This window comes from Oncorhynchus keta, chromosome 34, assembly GCF_023373465.1.
Source record: "Oncorhynchus keta strain PuntledgeMale-10-30-2019 chromosome 34, Oket_V2, whole genome shotgun sequence".
Classification (NCBI taxonomy): domain Eukaryota; kingdom Metazoa; phylum Chordata; class Actinopteri; order Salmoniformes; family Salmonidae; genus Oncorhynchus; species Oncorhynchus keta.
In genome coordinates, this window is record NC_068454.1 from 66894205 (window position 1) to 66920576 (window position 26372).

Consider the following 26372-nt stretch of genomic DNA (forward strand, 5'->3'; position numbering starts at 1 on the left):
TCTCTCCATCTAACATGCTGTCATCCAGCTGCTTTGGGACAATATCAATGAGCACCTCCCTAAGATCACACACCAGGCTTCCTCCTTCCCTCGTTCCATCCCTTCCATCCCTCTTTCTATCTCCCCTCCTCCCTCCATCACAGTGGCACGCCCATTTTCCCTACTTCTCTCTCCTCTCTCTCCTCAATCACCCCCCCTATCTTGCCCTTTCCCTCCATTCTCGCTCTCTTCTCTCTCTCCTCCATTCCTTCATAATATCTATCTATCTCTCCACTCCCTCTCGCTCTCTCTCCTCCCATCCTTCATACTATCTATCTCTCCACTCCCTCTCGCTCCTCCCATCCTTCATACTATCTCCCTCCCCTCCCTCTCGCTCTCTCTCTCCTCCCATCCTTCATACTATCTATCTCTCCCCTCCCTCTCTCTCTCCTCCCATCCTTCATATTATCTATCTCTCCCCTCCCTCTCGCTCTCTCTCTCCTCCCATCCTTCATACTATCTATCTCTCCCCTCCCTCTCTCTCCTCCCATCCTTCATATTATCTATCTCTCCCTCTCGCTCTTCTCCCATCCTTCATATTATCTATCTCTCCCCTCTCGCTCTTCTCCCATCCTTCATATTATCCATCTCTCCCCTCCACCTCTCTCTCTCCTCCCATCCTTCATTACTATCCATCTCTCCCCTCCACCTCTCTCTCTCCTCCCATCCTTCATACTATGTATCTCTCCCCTCCCTCCCTCTCACTCTTCTCTTTCTCCTCCCCAATCTCTCCCCATCACCCTCTCTATTTCTCTCTCTATTCCCCAACCTCTCTCTTTTCCCCCATCCTTCTGTCTTTATATCACTCTCTTCCCCATCTCTCTCTCTCTGTCTGTCTGTCTGTCTCTGGTGTCTCTTTAAGGGATTGGGACTGATCACCTCCACATGGACTGACAATCAGCCAGCAAACGCAGCCCAGACATGGCAGGCTAAGAGAGACATGGAAACACACAAGACGCGCGCGCGCACACACACACACACACACACACACACACACACACACACACACACACACACACACACACACACACACACACACACACACACACACACACACACACACACACACACACACACACACACACACACACAGAGTGGATATCGAGTCATAGGCCACGTGAATCTGCCGTGTCTAACAGGCTGGTCATGTAATGTCATGACCTAATGTGCTATACAGAGACACGCTGGCCACAGTCTTGTGTTGTAATCTAATAGTCTTCTCCTGTGTGATTTAAACATGGTGACAACAGATGGCAGACATAGTCAACGGCAGAGAGATACAGACCCAGAACCAGACATGACTAGAGATAATGTAATTACACACACACACACACACACACACACACACACACACACACACACACACACACACACACACACACACTTTGAATACTCTATTTGCACTTTTCACAGTCAAGCATTGAGGTACAAAGGACCCAAATATGTCAAAGGTCACAGAGTATTAGAATCATGGAAACCAGAAACAGAGATAAGCTACAATAACAGCTGGCACAGAGCTATACAGGCCAGCTGCTGGGCTTCTTCCCTTTGGAAGGTATGCAATAATACACACAACACATGCAGTGCAGGCAGGCAGGCACGCACACACACCGAAATACATACCTGCCGTGTTTGGCCTCAGTAGAGTCTGACCAGGCGCTTGAAGCCGTGATGTCAGAGTCAGGGATGGTGCCATCCTCCATCCCCAGGGCATAACGACACTGAGCTGCATGGATGTGTGTGTGTGTGCGTGTATGTGTGTGTACATGGGACCGTGTGTGTGTGTGTTAGTGTTTGTGTGTGTGAGAGAGAAAGGGAGACACAGACAGAGAGAGGGGGGGACAAGAATGAGAAAGAGACTACGTAACATAATTCATCATGCCTGTCAAACAGAGAGTAGAGGATAGAATAGAACATTATACTATCATACACATTCTACTATCATACACATTCTACTATCATACACATTCTACTATCATACACATTGTACTATCATACATATTCTACTATCATACACATTGACTATCATACATATTCTACTATCATACACATTCTACCACCATACACATTGTACTATCATACACATTCTACTATCATACACATTTTGCATCATACACATTCTACTATCATACACATTCTACACTCATACACATTCTACACTCATACACATTCTACACTCATACACATTCTACACTCATACCCATTCTACACTCATACACATTCTACACTCATACACATTCTACACTCATACATATCATACATATTTTACTATCATACATTGTACTATCATACATATTCTACACATTCTACTATCATACACATTCTACTATCATACACACTGTACTATCATACACATTGTACTATCATACACATTTTGCACTCATACACATTCTACACTCATACACATTCTACACTCGTACACATTCTACACTCATACACATTCTACACTCATACACATTCTACACTCATACCCATTCTACACTCATACACATTCTACACTCATACACATTGTACTATCATACATATTCTACATATTTTACTATCATACATTGTACTATCATACATATTCTACATATTTTACTATCATACATTGTACTATCATACACATTCTACTATCGTATACATTCTACTATCATACACATTCTACTCTCATACACATTCTACTATCATACACATTCTACTATCATACACATTCTACACTCATACACATTCTACACTCATACACATTCTACTATCATACACATTCTACTATCATACACATTGTACTATCATACACATTCTACTATCATACATATTGTACTATCATACATTGTACTATCATATACATTCTACTATCATACATATTGTACTATCATACATTCTACTATCGTACACATTGTACTATCATATACATTCTACTATCATAAACATTGTACTATCATAAACATTGTACTATCATACACATTCTACTATCATACACATTGTTCTATCATACATATTCTACTATCATACACATTGTACTATCATACACATTCTACTATCAAACACATTCTACTATTATACATTGTACTATCATATACATTGTACTATCATATACATTGTACTATCATACACATTCTACTATCAAACACATTCTACTATTATACATTGTACTATCATACACATTGTACAATCATACACATTGTACTATCATATACATTGTACTATCATATAAATTGTTCTATCATACATATTCTACTATCAAACACATTCTACTATTATACATTGTACTATCATAAACATTGTACTATCATATACATTCAACTATCATACATTGTACTATCATACACATTGTACTATCATATACATTTACTATCATACATTCTCTACTATCATGCATTGTACTATCATACACATTCGACTATCATACATTTTACTGTCATACACATTCTACTATCATACACATTGTACTATCATACACATTCTACTATCAAACACATTCTACTATTATACATTGTACTATCATATTCATTGTACTATCATATACATTGTACTATCATACACATTGTTCTATCATACATATTCTACTATCAAACACATTCTACTATTATACATTGTACTATCATACACATTGTACAATCATACACATTGTACTATCATATACATTGTACTATCATATAAATTGTACTATCATATACATTCTACTATTATACATTGTACTATCATACACATTGTACTATCATATACATTGTACTATCATACACATTGTTCTATCATACATATTCTACTATCAAACACATTCTACTATTATACATTGTACTATCATACACATTGTACTATCATATACATTGTACTATCATACACATTCTACTATCATACACATTCTACTATCATATACATTCTACTATCATATACATTGTACTATCATACACATTGTACTATCATATACATTGTACTATCATACACATTGTACTATCATACACATTCTACTATCATACATATTCTACTATCATATACATTGCACTATCATACATTCTCTACTATCATGCATTGTACTATCATATACATTCAACTATCATACATTTTACTATCATACACATTCTACTATCAAGCACATTCTACTATTATACATTGTACTATCATACACATTGTACTATCATACATTCTCTACTATCATGCATTGTACTATCATACATATTATACTATCATACACATTTTACTATCATACACATTCAACTATCATACATTTTACTATCATACACATTGTACTATCATACACATTGTACTATCATACACATTCTACTATCATATACATTGTACTATCATACACATTGTACTATCATATACATTGTACTATCATACACATTGTACTATCATACACATTCTACTATCATACACATTCTACTATCATATACATTGTACTATCATACACATTGTACTATCATATACATTGTACTATCATACACATTGTACTATCATACACATTGTACTATCATACACATTCTACTATCATACACATTCTACTATCATACACATTTTACTATCATATACATTGTACTATCATATACATTGTACTATCATACACATTCTACTATCATACACATTGTACTATCATATACATTGTACTATCATACACATTCTACTATCATACACATTTTACTATCATACACATTCTACTATCAAGCACATTCTACTATTATACATTGTACTATCATACACATTGTACTATCATACATTCTCTACTATCATGCATTGTACTATCATACATATTATACTATCATACACATTTTACTATCATACACATTCAACTATCATACATTTTACTATCATACACATTCAACTATCATACATTTTACTATCATACACATTCTACTATCATACATTGTACTATCATACACATTCTACTATCATACATCAGGTGTAACATGATAGCTAAAAGGATCTTAATTTGACCTGTTTCTCCCAGCAGGAAAATAATCCTGCAGCAACAGGAAATGTTCATTATTGTGTGGATTAAAATTAATGGACATTTTTGTGAAGGCAAATCAAGTCGAACACACTACAAGTTTGCGAAATGTCCTGCAACAACAGGGTGATCCTACACCTGTACATGTCATTGTTGGAGCCAGTCATTGGTCACGCAGCATTAAGTAATCTCCGTTGCGATCTTTCCTTGTCTATATTCCCTATCTTTCCTTCTCCATATTTCCTATCTTTCCTACAAGGCACCCTACTCCAAGGTTCTGGTCAAAAGCAATACATTCCATAGGGAATAGGGTGCCATTTGGAACACATCATCACACTGTGTAGGGGAGCTCATCCAATAATGTCCTTGTCACCTCTTATTTCTCTTCTCGTCACTCAGGAAGAAACACGTAGAGTCAATGTTAATTAATAATCTAATAGGATGAATATTGAAGAATAGGAGCTGCCAAGGTCATTACGAACAGATAACCTTCTGTTAGTTTATAACCCTGAAGAGGTATCATTCTCCATAGTTTTGACTTTAACAGGCAGATGAGGTGAGGTGAATACAGAAGTAAAAAGAGGAGGAGGGGAAGGAGAAAGAGAAGGAAGAGGGGCATGAGGAGGGGGAGGGGAGGAGAAAGAAGAGGAGAAGGTGGAAGTGGAGGGGATAGTGAAAGAGGGGATAAGGAGGACATAGGGCAGACAGTTAACCAGATTAAATGGACAGCTCTACTCTGCCCGGTGAAAATATCAGCCCCGACAACAGTCCTACAGGCATATATCAACCAGGCATTATCAAACGACTTAACTATCTGCCATGACTTAACTAGAGGGTCAGACATGACCAAATAGAGGGCAGAGAACCAGTCTTCACAGTGAGTAAAAGGAAGGGGGTGTGGGGGGGTGATGGAAAATGAGGGGGGGGGTATAACTCAGTTATTGTTATGGATGCTGTCACTGATATGGGGACGTGGATAACTGATAGTGTCATTGATATGGGGGCGTGGATAACTGATTCTGTCATTGATATGGTGCGTGGATAACTGATACTGTCATTGATATGGGGATGTGGATAACTGATACTGTCATTGATATGGGGACGTGGATAACTGATACTGTCATTGATATGGTGCGTGGATAACTGATGCTGTCATTGATATGCTGGCGTGGATAACTGATACTGTCATTGATATGGTGCGTGGATAACTGATACTGTCATTGATATGGTGCCGTGGATAACTGATACTGTCATTGATATGGTGCGTGGATAACTGATACTGTCATTGATATGCTGGCGTGGATAACTGATACTGTCATTGATATGGTGCGTGGATAACTGATACTGTCATTGATATGGGGACGTGGATAACTGATACTGTCATTGATATGCTGGCGTGGATAACTGATACTGTCATTGATATGGTGCGTGGATAACTGATACTGTCATTGATATGCTGGCGTGGATAACTGATACTGTCATTGATATGGTGCCGTGGATAACTGATACTGTCATTGATATGGTGCGTGGATAACTGATACTGTCATTGATATGCTGGCGTGGATAACTGATACTGTCATTGATATGCTGGCGTGGATAACTGATACTGTCATTGATATGGTGCGTGGATAACTGATGCTGTCATTGATATGGGGACGTGGATAACTGATACTGTCATTCATATGGGGACGTGGATAACTAATACTGTCATTGATATGCTGGCGTGGATAACTGATACTGTCATTGACATGCTAGCATGGATAACTGATACTGTCATTGATATGGGGACGTGGATAACTAATACTGTCATTGATATGCTGGCGTGGATAACTGATACTGTCATTGACATGCTAGCATGGATAACTGATACTGTCATTGATATGGGGACGTGGATAACTGATACTGTCATTGATATGGGGACGTGGATAACTGATACTGTCATTGATATGGGGACGTGGATAACTAATACTGTCATTGATATGCTGGCGTGGATAACTGATACTGTCATTGATATGGGGACGTGGATAACTGATGCTGTCATTGATATGGGGACGTGGATAACTGATACTGTCATTGATATGGGGACGAGGATAACTGATGCTGTCATTGATATGGACGAGGATAACTGATGCTGTCATTGATATGGGGACGTGGATAACTGATGCTGTCATTGATATGGGGACGTGGATAACTGATGCTGTCATTGATATGCTGGCGTGGATAACTGATACTGTCATTGACATGCTAGCATGGATAACTGATACTGTCATTGATATGGGGACGTGGATAACTGATACTGTCATTGATATGGGGACGAGGATAACTGATGCTGTCATTGATATGGGGACGTGGATAACTGATGCTGTCATTGATATGGGGACGTGGATAACTGATGCTGTCATTGATATGGGGACGTGGATAACTGATACTGTCATTGATATGGGGACGTGGATAACTGATACTGTCATTGATATGGGGACGTGGATAACTGATACTGTCATTGACATGCTAGCATGGATAACTGATACTGTCATTGATATGGGGACGTGGATAACTGATACTGTCATTGATATGGGGACGTGGATAACTAATACTGTCATTGATATGGGGACGTGGATAACTGATACTGTCATTGATATGGGGCGTGGATAACTGATACTGTCATTGATATGGGGACGTGGATAACTGATACTGTCATTCATATGGGGACGTGGATAACTAATACTGTCATTGATATGCTGGCGTGGATAACTGATACTGTCATTGACATGCTAGCATGGATAACTGATACTGTCATTGATATGGGGACGTGGATAACTGATACTGTCATTGATATGGGGACGTGGATAACTGATACTGTCATTGATATGGGGACGTGGATAACTGATACTGTCATTGATATGGGGACGTGGATAACTGATGCTGTCATTGATATGGGGACGTGGATAACTGATGCTGTCATTGATATGGGGACGAGGATAACTGATGCTGTCATTGATATGGGGACGAGGATAACTGATGCTGTCATTGATATGGGGACGTGGATAACTGATGCTGTCATTGATATGGGGACGTGGATAACTGATGCTGTCATTGATATGCTGGCGTGGATAACTGATACTGTCATTGACATGCTAGCATGGATAACTGATACTGTCATTGATATGGGGACGTGGATAACTGATACTGTCATTGATATGGGGACGAGGATAACTGATGCTGTCATTGATATGGGGACGAGGATAACTGATGCTGTCATTGATATGGGGACGTGGATAACTGATGCTGTCATTGATATGGGGACGTGGATAACTGATGCTGTCATTGATATGGGGACGTGGATAACTGATGCTGTCATTGATATGGGGACGAGGATAACTGATGCTGTCATTGATATGGGGACGTGGATAACTGATACTGTCATTGATATGGGGACGTGGATAACTGATGCTGTCATTGATATGGGGACGAGGATAACTGATGCTGTCAGTGATATGGGGACGTGGATAACTGATTCTGTCAGTGATATGGGGACGTGATAATGATGCTGTCAGTGATATGAGGGCATGGGGGGTGATAAGGGGGGAAGTTCTAACTCAGTTGTTGTCAGTGAGTCAGTGGATAGGAATGTGGGGTTGGAAGATAAAACCTCTGAGACACACACACACACCTACCCCCTACACCCCCACACGGCCAGGCCTGTTTCATTACATCATTACCTAGCTGCCAATAAAACTCTCTCTCCAGGCCTCCCCTTCTCTCTTTTTAGTCCCCTCTCTGTCATTGCCCTCTCTGTCTCCATTGGCTTTCTTCCCACGCTCCATCTCTCTTTCTCCCCCTTTCACACACACGGTGGGTGTTTCCCTTCCTTTATTTACTCTTCATATCAGTTCATATCCTGGTACTCATGGGCTATTTCCTCCTATAAAATACTTGTTGCATTACCGCAGCAACGGTGTGGAAATAATAACCATATGGATCAAATCAGATGACACAAACCTGTGCATGCATGTGTGTGTGCGGGAGACAGATAATTTACTGTCTGCTTCTACCCTGCAGGTGGCAGCTCTGGTTTCACCTTGTGGAGTTTCATTTTCTCTACTCTATCTCTATCCCTCTCCTCCCCTCCCTCCTTCCCCTCTCTCTTTGTATGATTGACAGGTGATGAGCGGCCTGTACATTAGTGAGGCTGAATACCCAAGGCCCATCTCTCTCCTTTTACACATGGCTGCCTGGGAGACATGGACCTGAAACAGGATCGGCTGCTGATAGCGGATGGACAGACGTAAGGCACACATTCAAGAATGTGAGGAGAGTGTAGACAAGAAAGGGACAGAGGGCGAAGGATGGAGGGGTGGAGGAGGAGGACAAGGCAATGGGTAAGGTTGAGATGGAATTGTCTGACATTTCTGAGGAGGTGCCTGTGAGATCTTGAATGGAAGGTAAAACACATCTGTTCTGATTTTTCCCTTGTTGTGACTCCAATTGTATTAAACCTGGCCGATTGGTCAACGATCATCAATCCCTCGTCCGTCTACTACCTACCTTGGCTTTAACTAGGTAAGTTATTGAGAACCCAAACTCTTCAACAATAATGACCAATCATATTCTGGGGATCTGATTTGACCTTGACCTTAAGCAGTCACTTCCTGTCTGACATCTGACCTTTGACCTCTCACCTGGTTTAAAGTGCCAGTCGTGTTCATCCGCAGCCGACAACGCCACCAGGATGACGGTAAACACAATGACAGGAAACAGCCGCAGCTCTGGCGTTGCCATGGCACCAGCAACACACCCGGTTACCTGTCCGGAGACGCGCTGACAACCACAGGCATACCTAACAGAGGGATAGAGAGAGAGGAAGGATTAGAAGATTTCAAAATGCATGAATCATTTATTTTGTATCATGAAAGATAGAATACGAGAGAGTAGGAAGAATGAGAGAGAGGGGTGATAATCCGTGTGGATGGGTTTCTGTCTAAATGTCAGGTCCAGTCTAGTAGATACAGTAGCTTCCTCTGTGATTTATGAATCCCTGTCTGTCAGCCCTGTGTACGTGTAACCAGACACCATGGACTCATTGGAGAGCAACTAAAAATGTAATATAATATATATATAATATATATAATATATATAAAATGAAATATAATACAACACGACACAATATAATACAACACAACACAATATAATACAACACGACACAATATAATACAACACAACACAATATAATACAAGACAATATGACACAACACAATACAATATAACACAACAAAATAACTAAATTCAACACCACAAAATCCAACAAAACAGACCAGTGGCACCACAGCACAGAGAACATTAGCTTTGTTTTGATATGTTGTTGTTGCACAATGAACAATCGAAGGTGGTGTAATTAGCCTAGCCAGCATTACTTAGTCCTTCAGCATTCAAAATGTCAATCATGTCATTTCCAACTCCTTTATTACTAACTCCTCCTCAAGTGCTGTAGTAGTTAGACTGGGGCCTGATAGGATGCTGTAGTAGTTAGACTGGGGCCTGATAGGGTGCTGTAGTAGTTAGACTGGGGCCTGATAGGGTGCTGTAGTAGTTAGACTGGGGCCTGATAGGGTGCTGTAGTAGTTAGACTGGGGCCTGATAGGGTGCTGTAGTAGTTAGACTGGGGCCTGATAGGGTGCTGTAGTAGTTAGACTGGGGCCTGATAGGGTGCTGTAGTAGTTAGACTGGGGCCTGATAGGGTGCTGTAGTAGTTAGACTGGGGCCTGATAGGGTGCTGTAGTAGTTAGACTGGGGCCTGATAGGGTGCTGTAGTAGTTAGACTGGGGCCTGATAGGGTGCTGTAGTAGTTAGACTGGGGCCTGATAGGGTGCTGTAGTAGTTAGACTGGGGCCTGATAGGGTGCTGTAGTAGTTAGACTGGGGCTTGATAGGGTGCTGTAGTAGTTAGACTGGGGCCTGATAGGGTGCTGTAGTAGTTAGACTGGGGCCTGATAGGGTGGATAGGGTGCTGTAGTTACCCATCTATGAGACACAAAAAGGCTTGTCCAGTAGTTTTACTGGTGGTTGCTTAATGATTGGGGGTGATGGGGGTAGGGAGGGGGAGACAGCTGGTAGGGGAGGGGGTGTAGAGGGGTGGCCTGGTTTCCCTGTGGGCCCACTGACTTCACTGGCACAGACCGACAGCTGACACACAGCTGTAGGGACACAGAGGAAGGGGAGCGACATTGTGATGGACAGAGGGAGTGAATGAAGGGAGGTATGAAGACGAGTGAAAAGTGGAATTGTAGGCATAGAGAACAGAAGAGAAGGATGGAACGACGGAGCAGTCCAGCTGACATGGATGACATAGTAGAGAGAGAGTGTGTGTGTGTGTGTGTGTGTGTGTGTGTGTGTGTGTGTGTGTGTGTGTGTGTGTGTGTGTGTGTGTGTGTGTGTGTGTGTGTGTGTGTGTGTGTGTGTGTGTGTGTGTGTGTGTGTGTGCGACACAGAGGAGATTTCAGGGATAGCCAGCCAGTGCAGCTGTCCAGAACAAAAGACAGGCGCTAGGCAACAGATACAGGGTGCAAGTGTTCAGAGAGAGTAGACAGCTTGTTTTGAGAAAACACCCGAGCCTTCCAAACGAGTGAAGCAGTGTGTGTCTGCTGTGCCAGATGACACCATGTTGAAATATGTCTCTTACAGGATTCCAGTAACTCTAAGCATGCCGAACCAGAGCTGAGAATCTCCCTCTGCTGGCCTGTCCACTATGTCAACAATCCTAAAAATGATCCCCGTCACAATCCATAACAAGGTACTCAACAAATGTTACAACTGATAAAATACTTTTACTGACCAGCGATCACAAAACTGGATGGAAACACAAACCTTAGGTTCTGAAGAAAATACAACCAAATGAAAATCACCGCGAACCAAAACCAAGATTATGTTTGGCATAGACAGTCAAATGTTTTTGAGGCACCAGGCAGCTGCCATGTCTAAGTGGAAAAACAAGCCACATTGTTTAGGGAGAAGCTAGTGAGGGAAGTGAGGCGAGCCCACTGTGTTTAGCAAACCATCTATCTATCTCCCTATCCCACTGCCATCTCCCTCCACTTACATGATTTGTCCAGACTAATTCACAAGGCTAACTAATGGTTATGAACAGCTGTCTAAGTCCCACCACACAACAATAGACAGACAGAGAGGGGAGAGGGAAGGAGGGAGGGAGAAGAAATGTTCTTATGAAAAAGTATGCTTCAGTGAAAGTTTGACAAAAGTTTGGATTCCTTTTGGCTCATGACAATCATATTGTAGTTTGCATTCCAAACTATACTGAACAAAAATATAAACGCAATGAGCTGGAAAAAAATATCTCAGACATTTTTCAGACGCACAAAAAACATATTTCTCTTTCATTTTGTGCACAAATGTGTTTATATCCATGTTAGTGAATATTTATCCTTTGCCAAGATAATCCATCCACCTAACAGGTGTGGCATATCAATAAACTGATTGAAAAGCATGATCATTACACAGGTGCACCTTGTGTTGGGGACAATAAAAGGCCACTCTAAAATGTACAGTTTTGTCACACAACACAATGCCACAGATGTCTCAAGTTTTGAGGGAGGGTGCATTCGGCATGCTGACTGCAGGAATGTCCACCAGAGTAGTTGCAAGAGAGTTAGACTAGGGCCTTGTATAAACTGTAACTCAGTAAAATCTTTGAAATTGTTGCATTTATATTTTTGTTCAGTGTATAATGTGATTGTCTTGGAACTGCTAAGATCAATAGTGCCCATTAAAACATCCATTCAAGTTGGGCCATATTATGAGAGTTTGCCATACTATAGGACTTGATGGTATCAAGCCCAACTTTGAGTTGGAATGCTCGTTCCACTCAGTCTAATTCTAAGGGGTTGAGTTTGGGCATGGGGTAGAACAAGGAGCTGATTCTAAATCTATTATATTCTCTGTCAGCCACAGAGACTGTTTCTCTCCCCAGTCAGCCAGTCAGTAAGACAGACAGACCGTTTCTCTCCCCAGTCAGCCAGTCAGTAAGACAGACAGACCGTTTCTCTCCCCAGTCAGCCAGTCAGTAAGACAGACAGACCGTTTCTCTCCCCAGTCAGCCAGTCAGTAAGACAGACAGACCGTTTCTCTCCCCAGTCAGCCAGTCAGTAAGACAGACAGACCATTTCTCTCCCCAGTCAGCCAGTCAGTAAGACAGACAGACCGTTTCTCTCCCCAGTCAGCCAGTCAGTAAGACAGACAGACCGTTTCTCTCCGCAGTCAGCCAGTCAGTAAGACAGACAGACCGTTTCTCTCCGCAGTCAGCCAGTCAGTAAGACAGACAGACCGTTTCTCTCCGCAGTCAGTCAGTCAGTAAGACAGACAGACCGTTTCTCTCCCCAGTCAGCCAGTCAGTAAGACAGACAGACCGTTTCTCTCCCCAGTCAGCCAGTCAGTAAGACAGACAGACCGTTTCTCTCCCCAGTCAGCCAGTTAGTAAGACAGACAGACAATTTCTCTCCCCAGTCAGCCAGTCAGTAAGACAGACAGACTGTTTCTCTCCCCAGTCAGTAAGACAGACAGACCGTTTCTCTCCCCAGTCAGCCAGTCAGTAAGACAGACAGACCGTTTCTCTCCCCAGTCAGCCAATCAGTAAGACAGACAGACCGTTTCTCTCCCCAGTCAGCCAGTCAGTAAGACAGACAGACCGTTTCTCTCCCCAGTCAGCCAGTCAGTAAGACAGACAGACCATTTCTCTCCCCAGTCAGCCAGTCAGTAAGACAGACAGACCGTTTCTCTCCACAGTCAGAAAGACAGACAGACCATTTCTCTCCCCAGTCAGCCAGTCAGTAAGACAGACAGACCATTTCTCTCCCCAGTCAGCCAGTCAGTAAGACAGACAGATCGTTTCTCTCCCCAGTCAGCCAGTCAGTAAGACAGACAGACCGTTTCTCTCCGCAGTCAGCCAGTCAGTAAGACAGACAGACCGTTTCTCTCCGCAGTCAGCCAGTCAGTAAGACAGACAGACCGTTTCTCTCCGCAGTCAGCCAGTCAGTAAGACAGACAGACCGTTTCTCTCCGCAGTCAGCCAGTCAGTAAGACAGACAGACCGTTTCTCTCCGCAGTCAGCCAGTCAGTAAGACAGACAGACCGTTTCTCTCCGCAGTCAGCCAGTCAGTAAGACAGACAGACCATTTCTCTCCGCAGTCAGCCAGTCAGTCAGACAGACAGTAATAGTAACCCTCCCACTGGGGAGGTTAGAAAGGAGTGAGGTCTTTGTTCTGGGTTTCCGTCAGACCCAGTAGAGGGAGTAGAGGGAGTCACTGAGGCACAACCATTCAGTGAGTCCTGGATAGAAGGAAACACCTTTTAACCTTCCAAGCACTTACAGTGTTGGATAGTGTCAACTGGGGAAACAAGGTGGCACTTGAAGGCTTTCCTGAACGAGAGCAGATGGTTTTGTTATTTTGTCTGTGAGTCAGTGATAGCCTGGTCCCAGATCTGTTTGTGAGGTATTGAGACCTCAGAGGGGTATACTTCAAAGTAGGATCAATGAGTTAGCCAGCTAACTTTAATTAATAACAAGAAATAACTGTTGATTTTCTGAATCATTAAAAAGCTTAGATATGTGTTTTTGGTTGTTGAGTCAATTAGACCATGCACATTTCAAACTTACCTTTCTAAAAACGACAACATTATTTTAGAATAGTTAGGCAAGTTAGATGGCTAACTCATTGATCCTGCTTTGTAGAAAACCCCTTTGTTTATGTATGCTGTAGTTGACAATACAACACAAACAGATCAGAGACCAGGCTAGGTCAGGATTGTTGTCAGCCTGGTAACACTGCTACTGGTTCTGAGGGGCTATTCTCTGAGAATCTTTAAAGACCTGGCTAGAAGAACAATAGTGGCAGCTAGAGAGCTGTGCTACTATCCAGCAGGCATTTTTGCTAATCCTGCAAGAATTGCTGATACCCTTTCCCTGAAGCTGTCGCCTTCTCTTGAAGCTGTCACCTTTCCCTGAAGCTGTCACCTTCCCTTGAAACTGTTGCCCTTCCCTTGAAGCTGTCGCCCTTCCCCTGAAGCTGTCGCCCTTCCCTCGAAGCTGTCGCTCTTCACTTGAAGCTGTCGCCCTTCCCTTGAAGCTGTCGCCCTTCCCTTGAAGCTGTCGCCCTTCCCTTGAAGCTGTCGCCCTTCCCTTGAAGCTGTCGCCCTTCCCTTGAAGCTGTCGCCCTTCCCTTGAAGCTGTCGCCCTTCCCTTGAAGCTGTCACCTTCCCTTGAAACTGTCGCCCTTCACTTGAAGCTGTCGCCCTTCCTTGAAGCTGTCGCCCTTTCCCTGAAGCTGTCGCCCTTCCCTTGAAGCAGTCACCCTTCACTTGAAGCTGTCGCTCTTCACTTGAAGCTGTCACCCTTCACTTGAAGCTGTCACCTTCCCTTGAAACTGTCGCCCTTCACTTGAAGCTGTCGCCCTTCCCTTGAAGCAGTCGCCCTTTCCCTGAAGCTGTCGCCCTTCCCTTGAAGCTGTCGCCCTTCCCTTGAAGCTGTCGCCCTTCCCTTGAAGCTGTCGCCCTTCCCTTGAAGCTGTCGCCCTTCCCTTGAAACTGTCGCCCTTCACTTGAAGCTGTCGCCCTTCCCTTGAAGCAGTCGCCCTTTCCCTGAAGCTGTCGCCCTTCCCTTGAAGCAGTCGCCATTTCCCTGAAGCTGTCGCCCTTCCCTTGAAGCTGTCGCACTTCCCTTGAAACTGTCGCCTTCCCTTGAAGTATTATTAACTATCTGACTCATTGCCTGCATCCGTAATGGGTCTGCGGTCAAACGTCCACCCCTCATCACTGTCAAGCGCTCCCTAAAACACTTCAGTGAGCAGGCCTTTCTAATCGACCTGGCCAGGGTATCCTGGAAGGATATTGACTTCATTCCGTCAGTAGAAGATGCCTGGTTATTCTTTAAAAGTGTTTTCCTCACAATCTTAAATAAGCACACCCCATTCAAAAAATGTAGAACCAGGAACAGAAAGAGCCCGTGATTCACTCCAGACCTGACTGCCCTTGACCAGCAGAAAAACATCCTGTGGTGTTCTGTATTAGCATCGAACAGCCCCCATGATATGCAACCTTTCAGGGAAGTTAGGAACCAATATACACAAGCAGTTAGGAAAGCAAAGGCTAGCTTTTTCAAACAGAAATTTGCATTATGCAGCACAAACTCCAAAAAGTTCTGGGACACTGTAAAGTATATGGAGAATAAGAGCACCTCCTTCCAGCTGCCCACTGCACTGAGGCTAAGAAACACTGTCACCACCGAACTAATCTAACAAATCAGAACTAACAAATCAGAACTAAAGTTTTGTTGCTAAGGATTCCAAGACGCGGTTAAGCCTTTACGGCTGGGACTGCAAGTTTGTGTTCATTTTTTTGCGTGGATTCCGCGAGTGCTAGCTGGCTGTACTACAGACACCTGTCATCGTCGTGGGAAAGACTCATTGCTATCTTTTTTATCTTAACTGGTTGCAGTAAAGAGCCAATCTGGATACTAAGGAGAAGCTGAGGGAAATCGACGAGTACCAACAGCTTTACGCTATGGAGGAACAACATACTCCATCATGGAAAGATCCGACCACCTCACACAATAACTTTAACCTGACAAAAAAAAAGAAAAACAGATTCATCTACAGACACGGACGATTTACTTACCATTGAGGTAGAGGCTAGTGCTCTGGCTGGAATCCATGCAACAATGGAAAAGTTGTGTGAAGAGGTAGCAGGGCTGATGGGGAGTTTGGAGTTCAGCCAGAATGAAATTCTCACGCTCCAAAGAGAAAACAAGACACTCACAGCCAAGATAAAAATCCACGATTCCAACATGGATTGTCTACTCCATATGTGCCGTTGACCTTATATGGATCCTCTCACTGGATTCCAAGAACAACAAACGCACTGAGATAGAATGAAGCCATCTGTCTGGAATCAATGCTGTGGTGGATATCCTCTGTGGTGAGGCTGTATGTAACAGTGCTATTGGTTGGTCAGTCAGTCAGTAGTCCAGTCATTTGTCATCCAGTGATTCACTGGTACGTGTCAGCTGACACTTCATCAATACCAGGAAATACCAGTCAGCAGGAAGTAAGGAAGTACAGCCAGTCAGAAATTTTGAATCTGAACTGATTTTGACAGGATGGAGCAGGAAGAGATTAGGAAAAGTTAGTCAATAAAAAATAACTAAATAGATGGCGGGAGAAACTAAGAAAATGCTTTGAGAAGTTAAACAAATTTAGTGAAGAAGGAGGGAGAGAGAGAGAGAGAGAGAGAGAGAGAGAGAGAGAGAGAGAGAGAGAGAGAGAGAGAGAGAGAGAGAGAGAGAGAGAGAGAGAGAGAGAGAGAGAGAAGTAGAGAGAGAGAGAGAGAGAAGTAGAGAAGTAGAAGTAGAGAGAGAGAGAGAGAGAGAGAGAGAGAGAGAGAGAGAGAGAGAGAGAAAGAGGAAGAGAGAGAGAGAGAAAGAGGAAGAAAGGGAACTCATTTCCAGGAATAGTTTGGCCTCTCCTCTCCTCTCCTCTCCTTCCCCTTTCCATAGCCATCTCCTCTCCTCTCCTCTCCTACTTCATAGTTGGGATCACGTCCTCTTGGCCTTCCCCAGTCCCCCTTCCTCTAACTCCCTCTCAGCTCAACAGGACGTCTCTCTGCTTTCCAAAACATAGGTTCAACAACTCACACACACATACAGTGGGGCAAAAAAGTATTTAGTCAGCCACCAATTGTGCAAGTTCTCCCACTTAAAAAGATGAGAGGCCTGTAATTTTCATCATAGGTACACTTCAACTATGACAGACAAAATTAGAAAAGAAAATCCTGAAAATCACATTGTAGGATTTTTTATGAATTTATTTGCAAATTATTGTGGAAAATAAGTATTGTAATAAAACTCTGATTCATTATATGCAGCTTGGGCCAAGTAGAAGTCAATCATTAAGGGAGTAAAACTTACAGTTACTCCAATACGTTCCTTCCCCCTTTCCATAGCCCTCTCCTCTCCTCTCCTCTCCTCTCCTCTCCTCTCCTCTCCTCTCCTCTCCTTCCATCTCCTCTCCTCTCCCCCTTTCCATAGCCATCTCCTCTCCTCTCCTCTCCTCTCCTCTCCTCTCCTTCCCCTTTCCATAGCCATCTCCTCTCCTCTCCTCTCCTACTTCATAGTTGGGATCACGTCCTCTTGGCCTTCCCCAGTCCCCCTTCCTCTAACTCCCTCTCAGCTCCAAAAGAGCTGTATTACTAGGATTGCACATTCTTCAGCATGTCTACATCAGTGGAGACCCCTCAGAGGAGGAAACAGTGAATTTCATAAAAATAAAAAATAGTGAAACAAAGAAGTTTAGATAAAACTATATTAAATATATTCACGTCACCAAATAATTGATTAAACCACACCGTTTTGAAATTACGGTATACAGTAGCCTCATCAGAACCCTGTCAGCTAGCTTCTGTCCTCCTCTGGGTACATTGAGTTCAATACAAAACCTAGGAGGCTCATGGTTCTCACCCCCTTCCATAGACTTACATAGTAATTATGACAACTTCCAGAGGAAGTCTGTGGCTGCTATGAAAGTGAACTGTGTTTGTGTGTTATCAGGGGTGTATTCATTCTGATGATTCTGTTGAAAAACGGTTCTTAAACGGAGGCAAACGGAACGCAACAGAGACATACCAGAATTTATCCGATATAAACTCTAATTTGCAACTGTTGGACTAATGATTACACCCCAGATCAGCTAGATGCTGGCAAGAGTGTGCAAGCTGGTATTGAATGTCTCAATCTGTCACCTTGATTACTCAAAATGCTATTGACCTGTGCACCTACATTTGTAAGCTTTCATTCTCATAGGCTAGGTTGTAGCAACCTCATGAAAATGTGAGTATCATGTAGAAGCCTAAACCTATCAATGTTACATTGAGCTCGGTGAATGGAATATGAATGACAGTCATCCAATATGCTGTGAAAAAAGTCATCATCCTCCCTCATCTTAAAAGGCACGAGACCGATGACGATTGAAGACCACATGTTCAGTTTGTCCTGCTGAGGAAATTAAGCTTTGTCGTCAACAACAACAGAATATGAAGACATTAGTTGGACGCCATTACAAAAATTATGGATGTTAAATACTAATACTTTTTTTTGTTCAAGTTTTCTGTTATTATTTTTAAAAATCTGACTAATCCTGAAGCAAAACTAAGCTAATAATGAACAGATTCAAACTAGCACATTTAATGGAGTTTTGGGATCAATTACAAAGTCTCTAAGCAGTCCTAAAGCCAAACACTGACTCATGCTTTTGCTCACTGTCATTGATCTGCATCAAAATGACAGAATCAAGAGGAGGAATATTAATTTTCTGTTGGGGCATAATAGCCCTAGACCTCTGTCCTATACACCTACAACACACCCACACTGCAGAGTGGAGAAACACAACCTGTACAATTCTGAACAATGAACTAAAACACCTCTGTTGTTGCCGGAGTATGGATCCAAACCCGTATGTAACCAAGATCACCTGGGAGAATCAAGACAACGTTAGCACAATGAGCTAAAGCCTAGGCATAGATCTAGAACATTGAGCTAAATCCTATGTATTACATCTGGACATTAGCTAGTATATAACTACTGCTATGCACACCCTTTCTAGTCACACACTGTCCATACACACCATTCACATACATACAGTGCATTCAGAAAGTATTCAGACCCCTTGACTTTTGCCATATTTTTTTACGTTACAGCCTTATTCTAAAATTGAATACATTGTTTTTCCCCTCATCAATCTACACACAATACAATACCCCATATTGTCAAAGCTAAAAACATATATGTTTTTAAATGTATTAAAAATAAAAAAACGAAATATCACATTTACATAAGTATGTCAGACCCGTTACTCAGTACTTTGTTGAAGCACCTTTGGCAGCGATTACAGCCACTGTGTTCTTAGGGATCTTCAACGCTGCAGACAGTTTTGGTTCCCTTCCCCAGATCTGTGCCTCGACACAATCCTGTCTCTGAGCTATACGGTCAATTCCTTCCACCTCATGGCTTGGTTTTGGCTCTGACATGTACTGTCAACTGTGGGACCTTATATAAACAGGTGTGTGCCTTTCCAAATCATGTCCAATCAAATGAATTTACCACAGGTGGACTCCAATCAAGTTGTAGAAACATCTCAAGGATGATTAATGGAAACAGGATGCACCTGAGCTAAAATTTCAGAGCAAAGGGTCTGAATACTTATGTAAATAAGGTACATTTTTAATTGTTTAAGATTCGTCTTTATTGGGTATTTTGTGTAGATTGATGTTTTTTATTTTTATTTCATCAATTTAAGAATAAGGCTGTAACGTAAAACAAAATGTGGAAAAAGTCTAGGAATCTGAATAATTTCCGAATGCACTGTATATTTATATTCCATGCGCAATGCCAAGCATCAGCTGGAGTGGTGTAAAGCTCGCTGCCATTGGACTCTGAAGCAGTGGAAACGCGTTCTCTGGAGTGATGAATTATGCCTCACCATATGGCAGTCCGACGGACAAATCTGGATTTGGCGGATGCCAGGAGAACGCTAACTGCCCGAATGCGTAGTGCCAATTAAAAGTTGGCCCCTTAGTTCCAGTGAAGGGAAATCATAAACGCTATAGCATACAAAGACATTCTAGACGATCCTGTGCTTCCAACTTTGTGGCAACAGTTTGGGGAAGGCCCTTTCCCATTTCAGCATCACAATGCCCCTGTGCACAAAGCTAGGTCCATACAGAAATGGTTTGTCAAGATCGGTGTGGAAGAACTTGACTGGCCTGCAAAGAGCCCTGACCTCAACTCCATCGAACACTTTTAGGTTGAATTGGAACGACGACTATGAGCCAAGCTTACTTACCCAACATCAGTGCCCGACCTCACTAATGCTCTTCTGGCTGAATGGAAGCATGTCCCCGCAGCAATGTTCCCACATCTAGTGGAAAGCCTTCCCAGAAGAGTGGAGGCTGCTGTGGCAGCAAAGGTTGGACCAACTCCATATTAATGCCCATGATTTTGGAATGAGATGTTCAACGAGCAGGTGTCCACATACTTTTGGAGTGTAGCTCATTCTAATATTTCTACCACTGTACATGACATTTTAGTTACACTGTTTATACACACCACATATGTATTTGTATAGTGGATTATTGACATAGCCCAATCTAATATATCTACTGTTGTACATATCATTCTTAGTATATCTTGTGTAGTTTCATCTGGTGTACACATGCATAGATTACTGTTACAGTGCTATTTGGGTTGTGCTATTTTACTTTTTACTGCATTGGTAGGAGCTGGTAACAGAAGCATTTCGCTGCATCCGCTAAACTGTGTACATGATCACCTTAAACTGCTGAGCTAAAGCCTAGGCATTAGCTCTAGACCACGTTAGCATACTGAGCTAAAGCCTAGGCATTAGCTCTAGACCACGTTAGCACACTGAGCTAAAGCCTAGGCATTAGCTCTAGACCACGTTAGCACACTGAGCTAAAGCCTAGGCATTAGATCTGGACCACAATAGCACACTGAGCTAAAGCCTAGGCATTAGCTCTAGACCACGTTAGCACACTGAGCTAAAGCCTAGGCATTAGATCTGGACCACAATAGCACACTGAGCTAAAGCCTAGGCATTAGATTGACCACATTAGCACACTGAGCTAAAGCCTAGGCATTAGATCTAGACCACATTAGCACATTGAGCTAAAGCCTAGGCATTAGATCTAGACCACGTTAGCACACTGAGCTAAAGCCTAGACATTAGATCTAGACCACGTTAGCACACTGAGCTAAAGCCTAGGCATTAGATCTAGACCACGTTAGCACACTGAGCTAAAGCCTAGGCATTAGATCTAGACCACGTTAGCACACTGAGCTAAAGCCTAGGCATTAGATCTAGACCACGTTAGCATACTGAGCTAAAGCCTAGACATTAGATCTAGACCACGTTAGCACACTGAGCTAAAGCCTAGACATTAGATCTAGACCACGTTAGCACACTGAGCTAAAGCCTAGGCATCAGATCTAGAAAGCTTTCATATGCATTAATGGCTGTGTGTTGAGTTATTTTGAGGGGACAGCAAATTTACACTGTTATACAAGCTGTACACTCACTACTTTACATTGTAGCAAAGTGTCATTTCTTCAGTGTTGTCACATGAAAAGATGTACTCAAATATTTACAAAAATGTGAGGGGTGTACTCACTTTTGTGATATACTGTATATATATATATATATATATATATATATATACACTGTCTATTTTTGGGGGTGGGAGGATAACCTAGTGGTTAGTGTGTTGGACCAGTAACCGGAAGTTTTCAAGTTCAAACCCCCGAGCTGACAAGGTACAAATTTGTCATTCTGCCCCTGAACAGGCAGTTAACCCACTGTTCCTAGGCCGTCATTGAAAATAAGAATTTGTTCTTAACTGACTTGCCTAGTTAAATAAAGGTAAAATAAAAAACATATGGGGGAATGGAAATGATGCAGACAATACATTGCTAGAAGCCACAATCTAACTACAATATTTTTTTTTAAATTGAGAGAAAGAATAGGCCCTTTTCAAAAGTAAAGCACTGTGTAGGGTATAGGGTGCCATTTTGGACTACAATTGGTTCCCACGGGACAAGAATTTTGTTTCACTCCTTTATTGATGTCATTTGTTAAATCCATTTCAATCAGTGTAGATAAAGGGGAGGAGACAGGTTACAGTATTTTTAAGTCTTGAGACAATTGAGACATGGATTCTATATGTGCCATTCAGAGGGTGAATAGGCAAGACAAAATATTGAAGTGCTTCTGAACAGGGGATGATAGTAGGTGCCAGGTTCACCGGGTTTGTGTGTGTCAAAAACTGCAATGCTGCTGGATTTTTCATGCTCAACAGTTTCCTGTGTGGATCAAGAATGGTTCATCACCCAAAGGACATCCAGCCAACTTGATACAACTGCATTGTGGTAAACATGGACCAACAAATTGAGGCAAAAGGTGGTGCAACTCAATATTACGAAGGTGTTCTGTATTTATACACTGAACAAAATTATAAACACAACATGTAGTGTTGGTCCCATGTTTCATGAGCTGAAATAAAAGATCCCAGAAATGTTCCATATGCACAAAAAGCTTATTTCTCTCAAATGTTGTGCACAAAGTTGTTGACGTCCCTGTTAGTGAGTATTTCTCCTTTGCCAAGAGAATCCATCCACCTGACAGGTGTGGAATATCAAGAAGCTGAGGCCCAAGGTATCTTTGACCAACTGTTGTGAAATCCATAGATTAGGGCTGAATTAATTCATTTCAAATTGACTGATTTTCTCATATGAATTGTAACTCAGTAAAATCTTTGAAATGGTTGCATCATGCATTTATATTGTTGTTCAGTATCTGTTTTATTGTCACATACACCAGATAGGTGCAGTGAAATGTGTTGCTTTACAGGGTCAGCTATAGTAGTATGGCGCCCCCGGAGAAAAGTAGGGTTAAGTGCTCAATGGCACAACAGTAGATTTTTCACCTGATCAGCTCAGGTATTCGAACCAGCAACCTTTTGGTTACTGACCCAATGCTCTAACCGCTAGGCTACCTGCGGCCCTAGATGAGAGAGACGTGCAGTCACGAAAATCCAGGGAGGAGTACTTCCACTGAATCTGAATTAAGAACCAGTCAAATCTCTTTAAGTCTCAAGCTATAAACATAGTCTTGGTGAGAAAATTTTAGCACTGAAAAAATAATTATGTTTTAACGGAATTTAGCCCTAGGCAGAGGAATAACAGTACCTATCTAACTTATGATGTACTGTTTTCCATATGAGACCTATACTATAACAAGTATGTGATACAGCTCGAGTATCATTGACATCCTAATGACTTACTTGCGATAGAGTGAATATCAATCTGTGATGCTAGACTGACTCTAGCTATACTGGACCTCTGAGGGTTTGTTACAGTTCTAGTGTGATACAAGGCCTCAGACTAATTCCCTGAATTCAATTTACACTGTCTCACTACCACCTGTCTGCGGAGAGGAGAAAGAAAGGGGGATGAGGGGGAGGAGAGAAAGGAGACGTATGTGACAGCACTGTGCTACTCTCACAATGGGGACAGAGAAAACGGACTGCTGCCTGGTCCACCACGGTGGCCAGAGAGTTGGAGAGAAAAGGGGGAGAGGAGAAAGAAAGGGGGATGAGGGGGAGGAGAGAAAGGGGGAGAAGAAACAAGAAATGGTTAGAGGAGGAGAAAGCAGTAGAGAGGAGTAGAGGAGCAGAGAGAGAGAAAGAGAGAGAGAGAGGGCCTTCCATATTTAGAAGCCTGACTCAGAAATATAGAGTAAGCATTAGACAGCGTTAGACAAAGACGGGACCTTGGCAGCAGGAGGGTGAGAATGATTCACCCAGTGACTTAGCATTGAAATGGAAAGGAGGACAGGAGGGAAAAGGAGGGAGGAATAGTTTGGAGACAGAGAGAAAAGAGAGAGAGCAGGTCAAACCGGAATGGGTTGTGCGAGGCTCAGCATTTAGAACCGCAGTGAGAAAACAGACTCTCTCTTCTTCACTAACCACTTCTTCTTCAAAACAAATAAATGGTCATGCAGGGGAAGGCTGAAGACACCCTCAGAGCTCTTTAATGTCAGTCTGGACCATTCAAACACATGCATTTACACACACACAGACACACACGCCCGTACACACACACACACACACACCAAACAAAATCTCACGCTGACACACACACGAACACACGGCAGTATCCTGGTCCTAATGCCTGGAAGGGGAAGGCTGATGTCATAGTCAGAACCTCAACAGGGATGGTGTTACTCAGAACACTGAGGTGATAAAGAGACATAGGCTCAGTCCCAAATGGCACTGTATTCCCGTTATGGTGCACTACATTTAACCAGGACCTAGGAGAGCTCTGGTCAAAAGCAGTGCACTATATATAGGGAATAGGGTGCCATTTGGGATGTTGCTTGTTAAAATAAGCAATTCTTTAATGTTTAGCATGGCATCGTGCGTTTTCTTTCCTGGTACTTTTCTAAAGTTTTCTAGAGTCATCCGGAAGCCCCGAGTAATGATTGGTGGGGTACTGTACCACATGAGTCGACGGGTGTGTTAGCAACACGAGAGAGAGAGAGAGAGAGAGAGAGAGAGAGAGAGAGAGAGAGAGAGAGAGAGAGAGAGAGAGAGAGAGAGAGAGAGAGAGAGAGAGAGAGAGAGAGAGAGAGAGAGAGAGAGAGAGAGAGAGAAAAATAGCTCATTATTTGTTACCGTAGGCAAATATGATAGCAGTCATATAGAATGTGTCCAGTGAGTCTGACTCTGACTCATAAAACAACTAATGTAAATCATTTACTAGATACATACATACAGTACATACATACAGTACTAGATATATACATAAATACAGTACATACAGTACTAGATACATACATACAGTACATACATACAGTACTAGATACATACATACAGTACATACATACAGTACTACATACATACATACAGTACATACATACAGTACTAGATACATACATACATACAGTGCATACATATAGTACTAGATACATACATACAGTAATAGATACATACATACAGTACATACATACAGTACTAGATACATACATACAGTACTAAGGCATTCTATTGTGTTTTAAACAACAACAGTGAGTCAGTGCTCAGGCACGACACATTCGTAGGAGTAAAATCATTACAATATAATGATCTGAAATGCCTTTTGGGTTGTTTGGGGTACACACTTCACTATTCAAATGCTCCCTGACTGTATCACTGAAATGAACAACCCTGAAGATGAGTGCTCATTATACAGCATGCAGACAGAGGAATCCCAGTCAGCTCTTATGTTGGCATGATATGCTGAGGGTATGTTAGATCCCCAGATAAGATACACTGACAAATTCACTCATTCAAACAGTCCAGCCACAGCCAATAGACACAAACTGTTTACCCAGCCCCATACCAACACTATCTATCAGGGTTGGGAGGATGGTAACCTCACAGATGAGTGGAGGCAGAGATGGGGGTGAGGGGGGGGTGATGTTAATGATAAAGAGATGGGAGGATGAGGGAAAGGAATAGAAGGATAAATTATCTAGTGCTGCTTCAGCCGGAGGGGGACAGAGAGAGTGAGTGAGTGAGTGAGTGAGTGAGTGAGTGAGTGAGTGAGTGAGTGAGTGAGTGAGTGAGTGAGTGAGTGAGTGAGTGAGTGAGTGAGTGAAGTGAGTGAGTGAGTGAGTGAGTGAGTGAGTGAGTGAGTGAGTGAGTGAGTGAGTGAGTGGTGAGAGTGGTGAGTGAGTGAGTGAGTGAGTGAGTGGTGAGTGAGTGGTGAGTGAGTGAGTGAGTGAGTGAGTGAGTGAGTGAGT

At 42.5% G+C, this 26372-nt stretch overlaps 1 protein-coding gene across 19 annotated transcripts in view; it reads right to left on the minus strand.

Annotated features, from left to right (window-relative positions):
• Nucleotides 1-26372, minus strand: part of LOC118374939 (epithelial discoidin domain-containing receptor 1-like) — a 115077-nt gene that overhangs the window by 82705 nt on the left and 6000 nt on the right. For all 19 annotated transcript variants that reach the window (XR_008090507.1, XR_008090502.1, XR_008090506.1 and 16 more), the window contains exons 2-3: nucleotides 9643-9800; nucleotides 1663-1765 (exon numbers count right to left, since the gene is read on the minus strand). Coding sequence is in view for 7 of the 19 variants with exons in the window: in XM_052494489.1 (XP_052350449.1) it covers nucleotides 1663-1765; nucleotides 9643-9742 (203 nt within the window). In the remaining 12 variants the exon portion in view is untranslated. The remainder of the gene's footprint in view (nucleotides 1-1662; nucleotides 1766-9642; nucleotides 9801-26372) is intronic.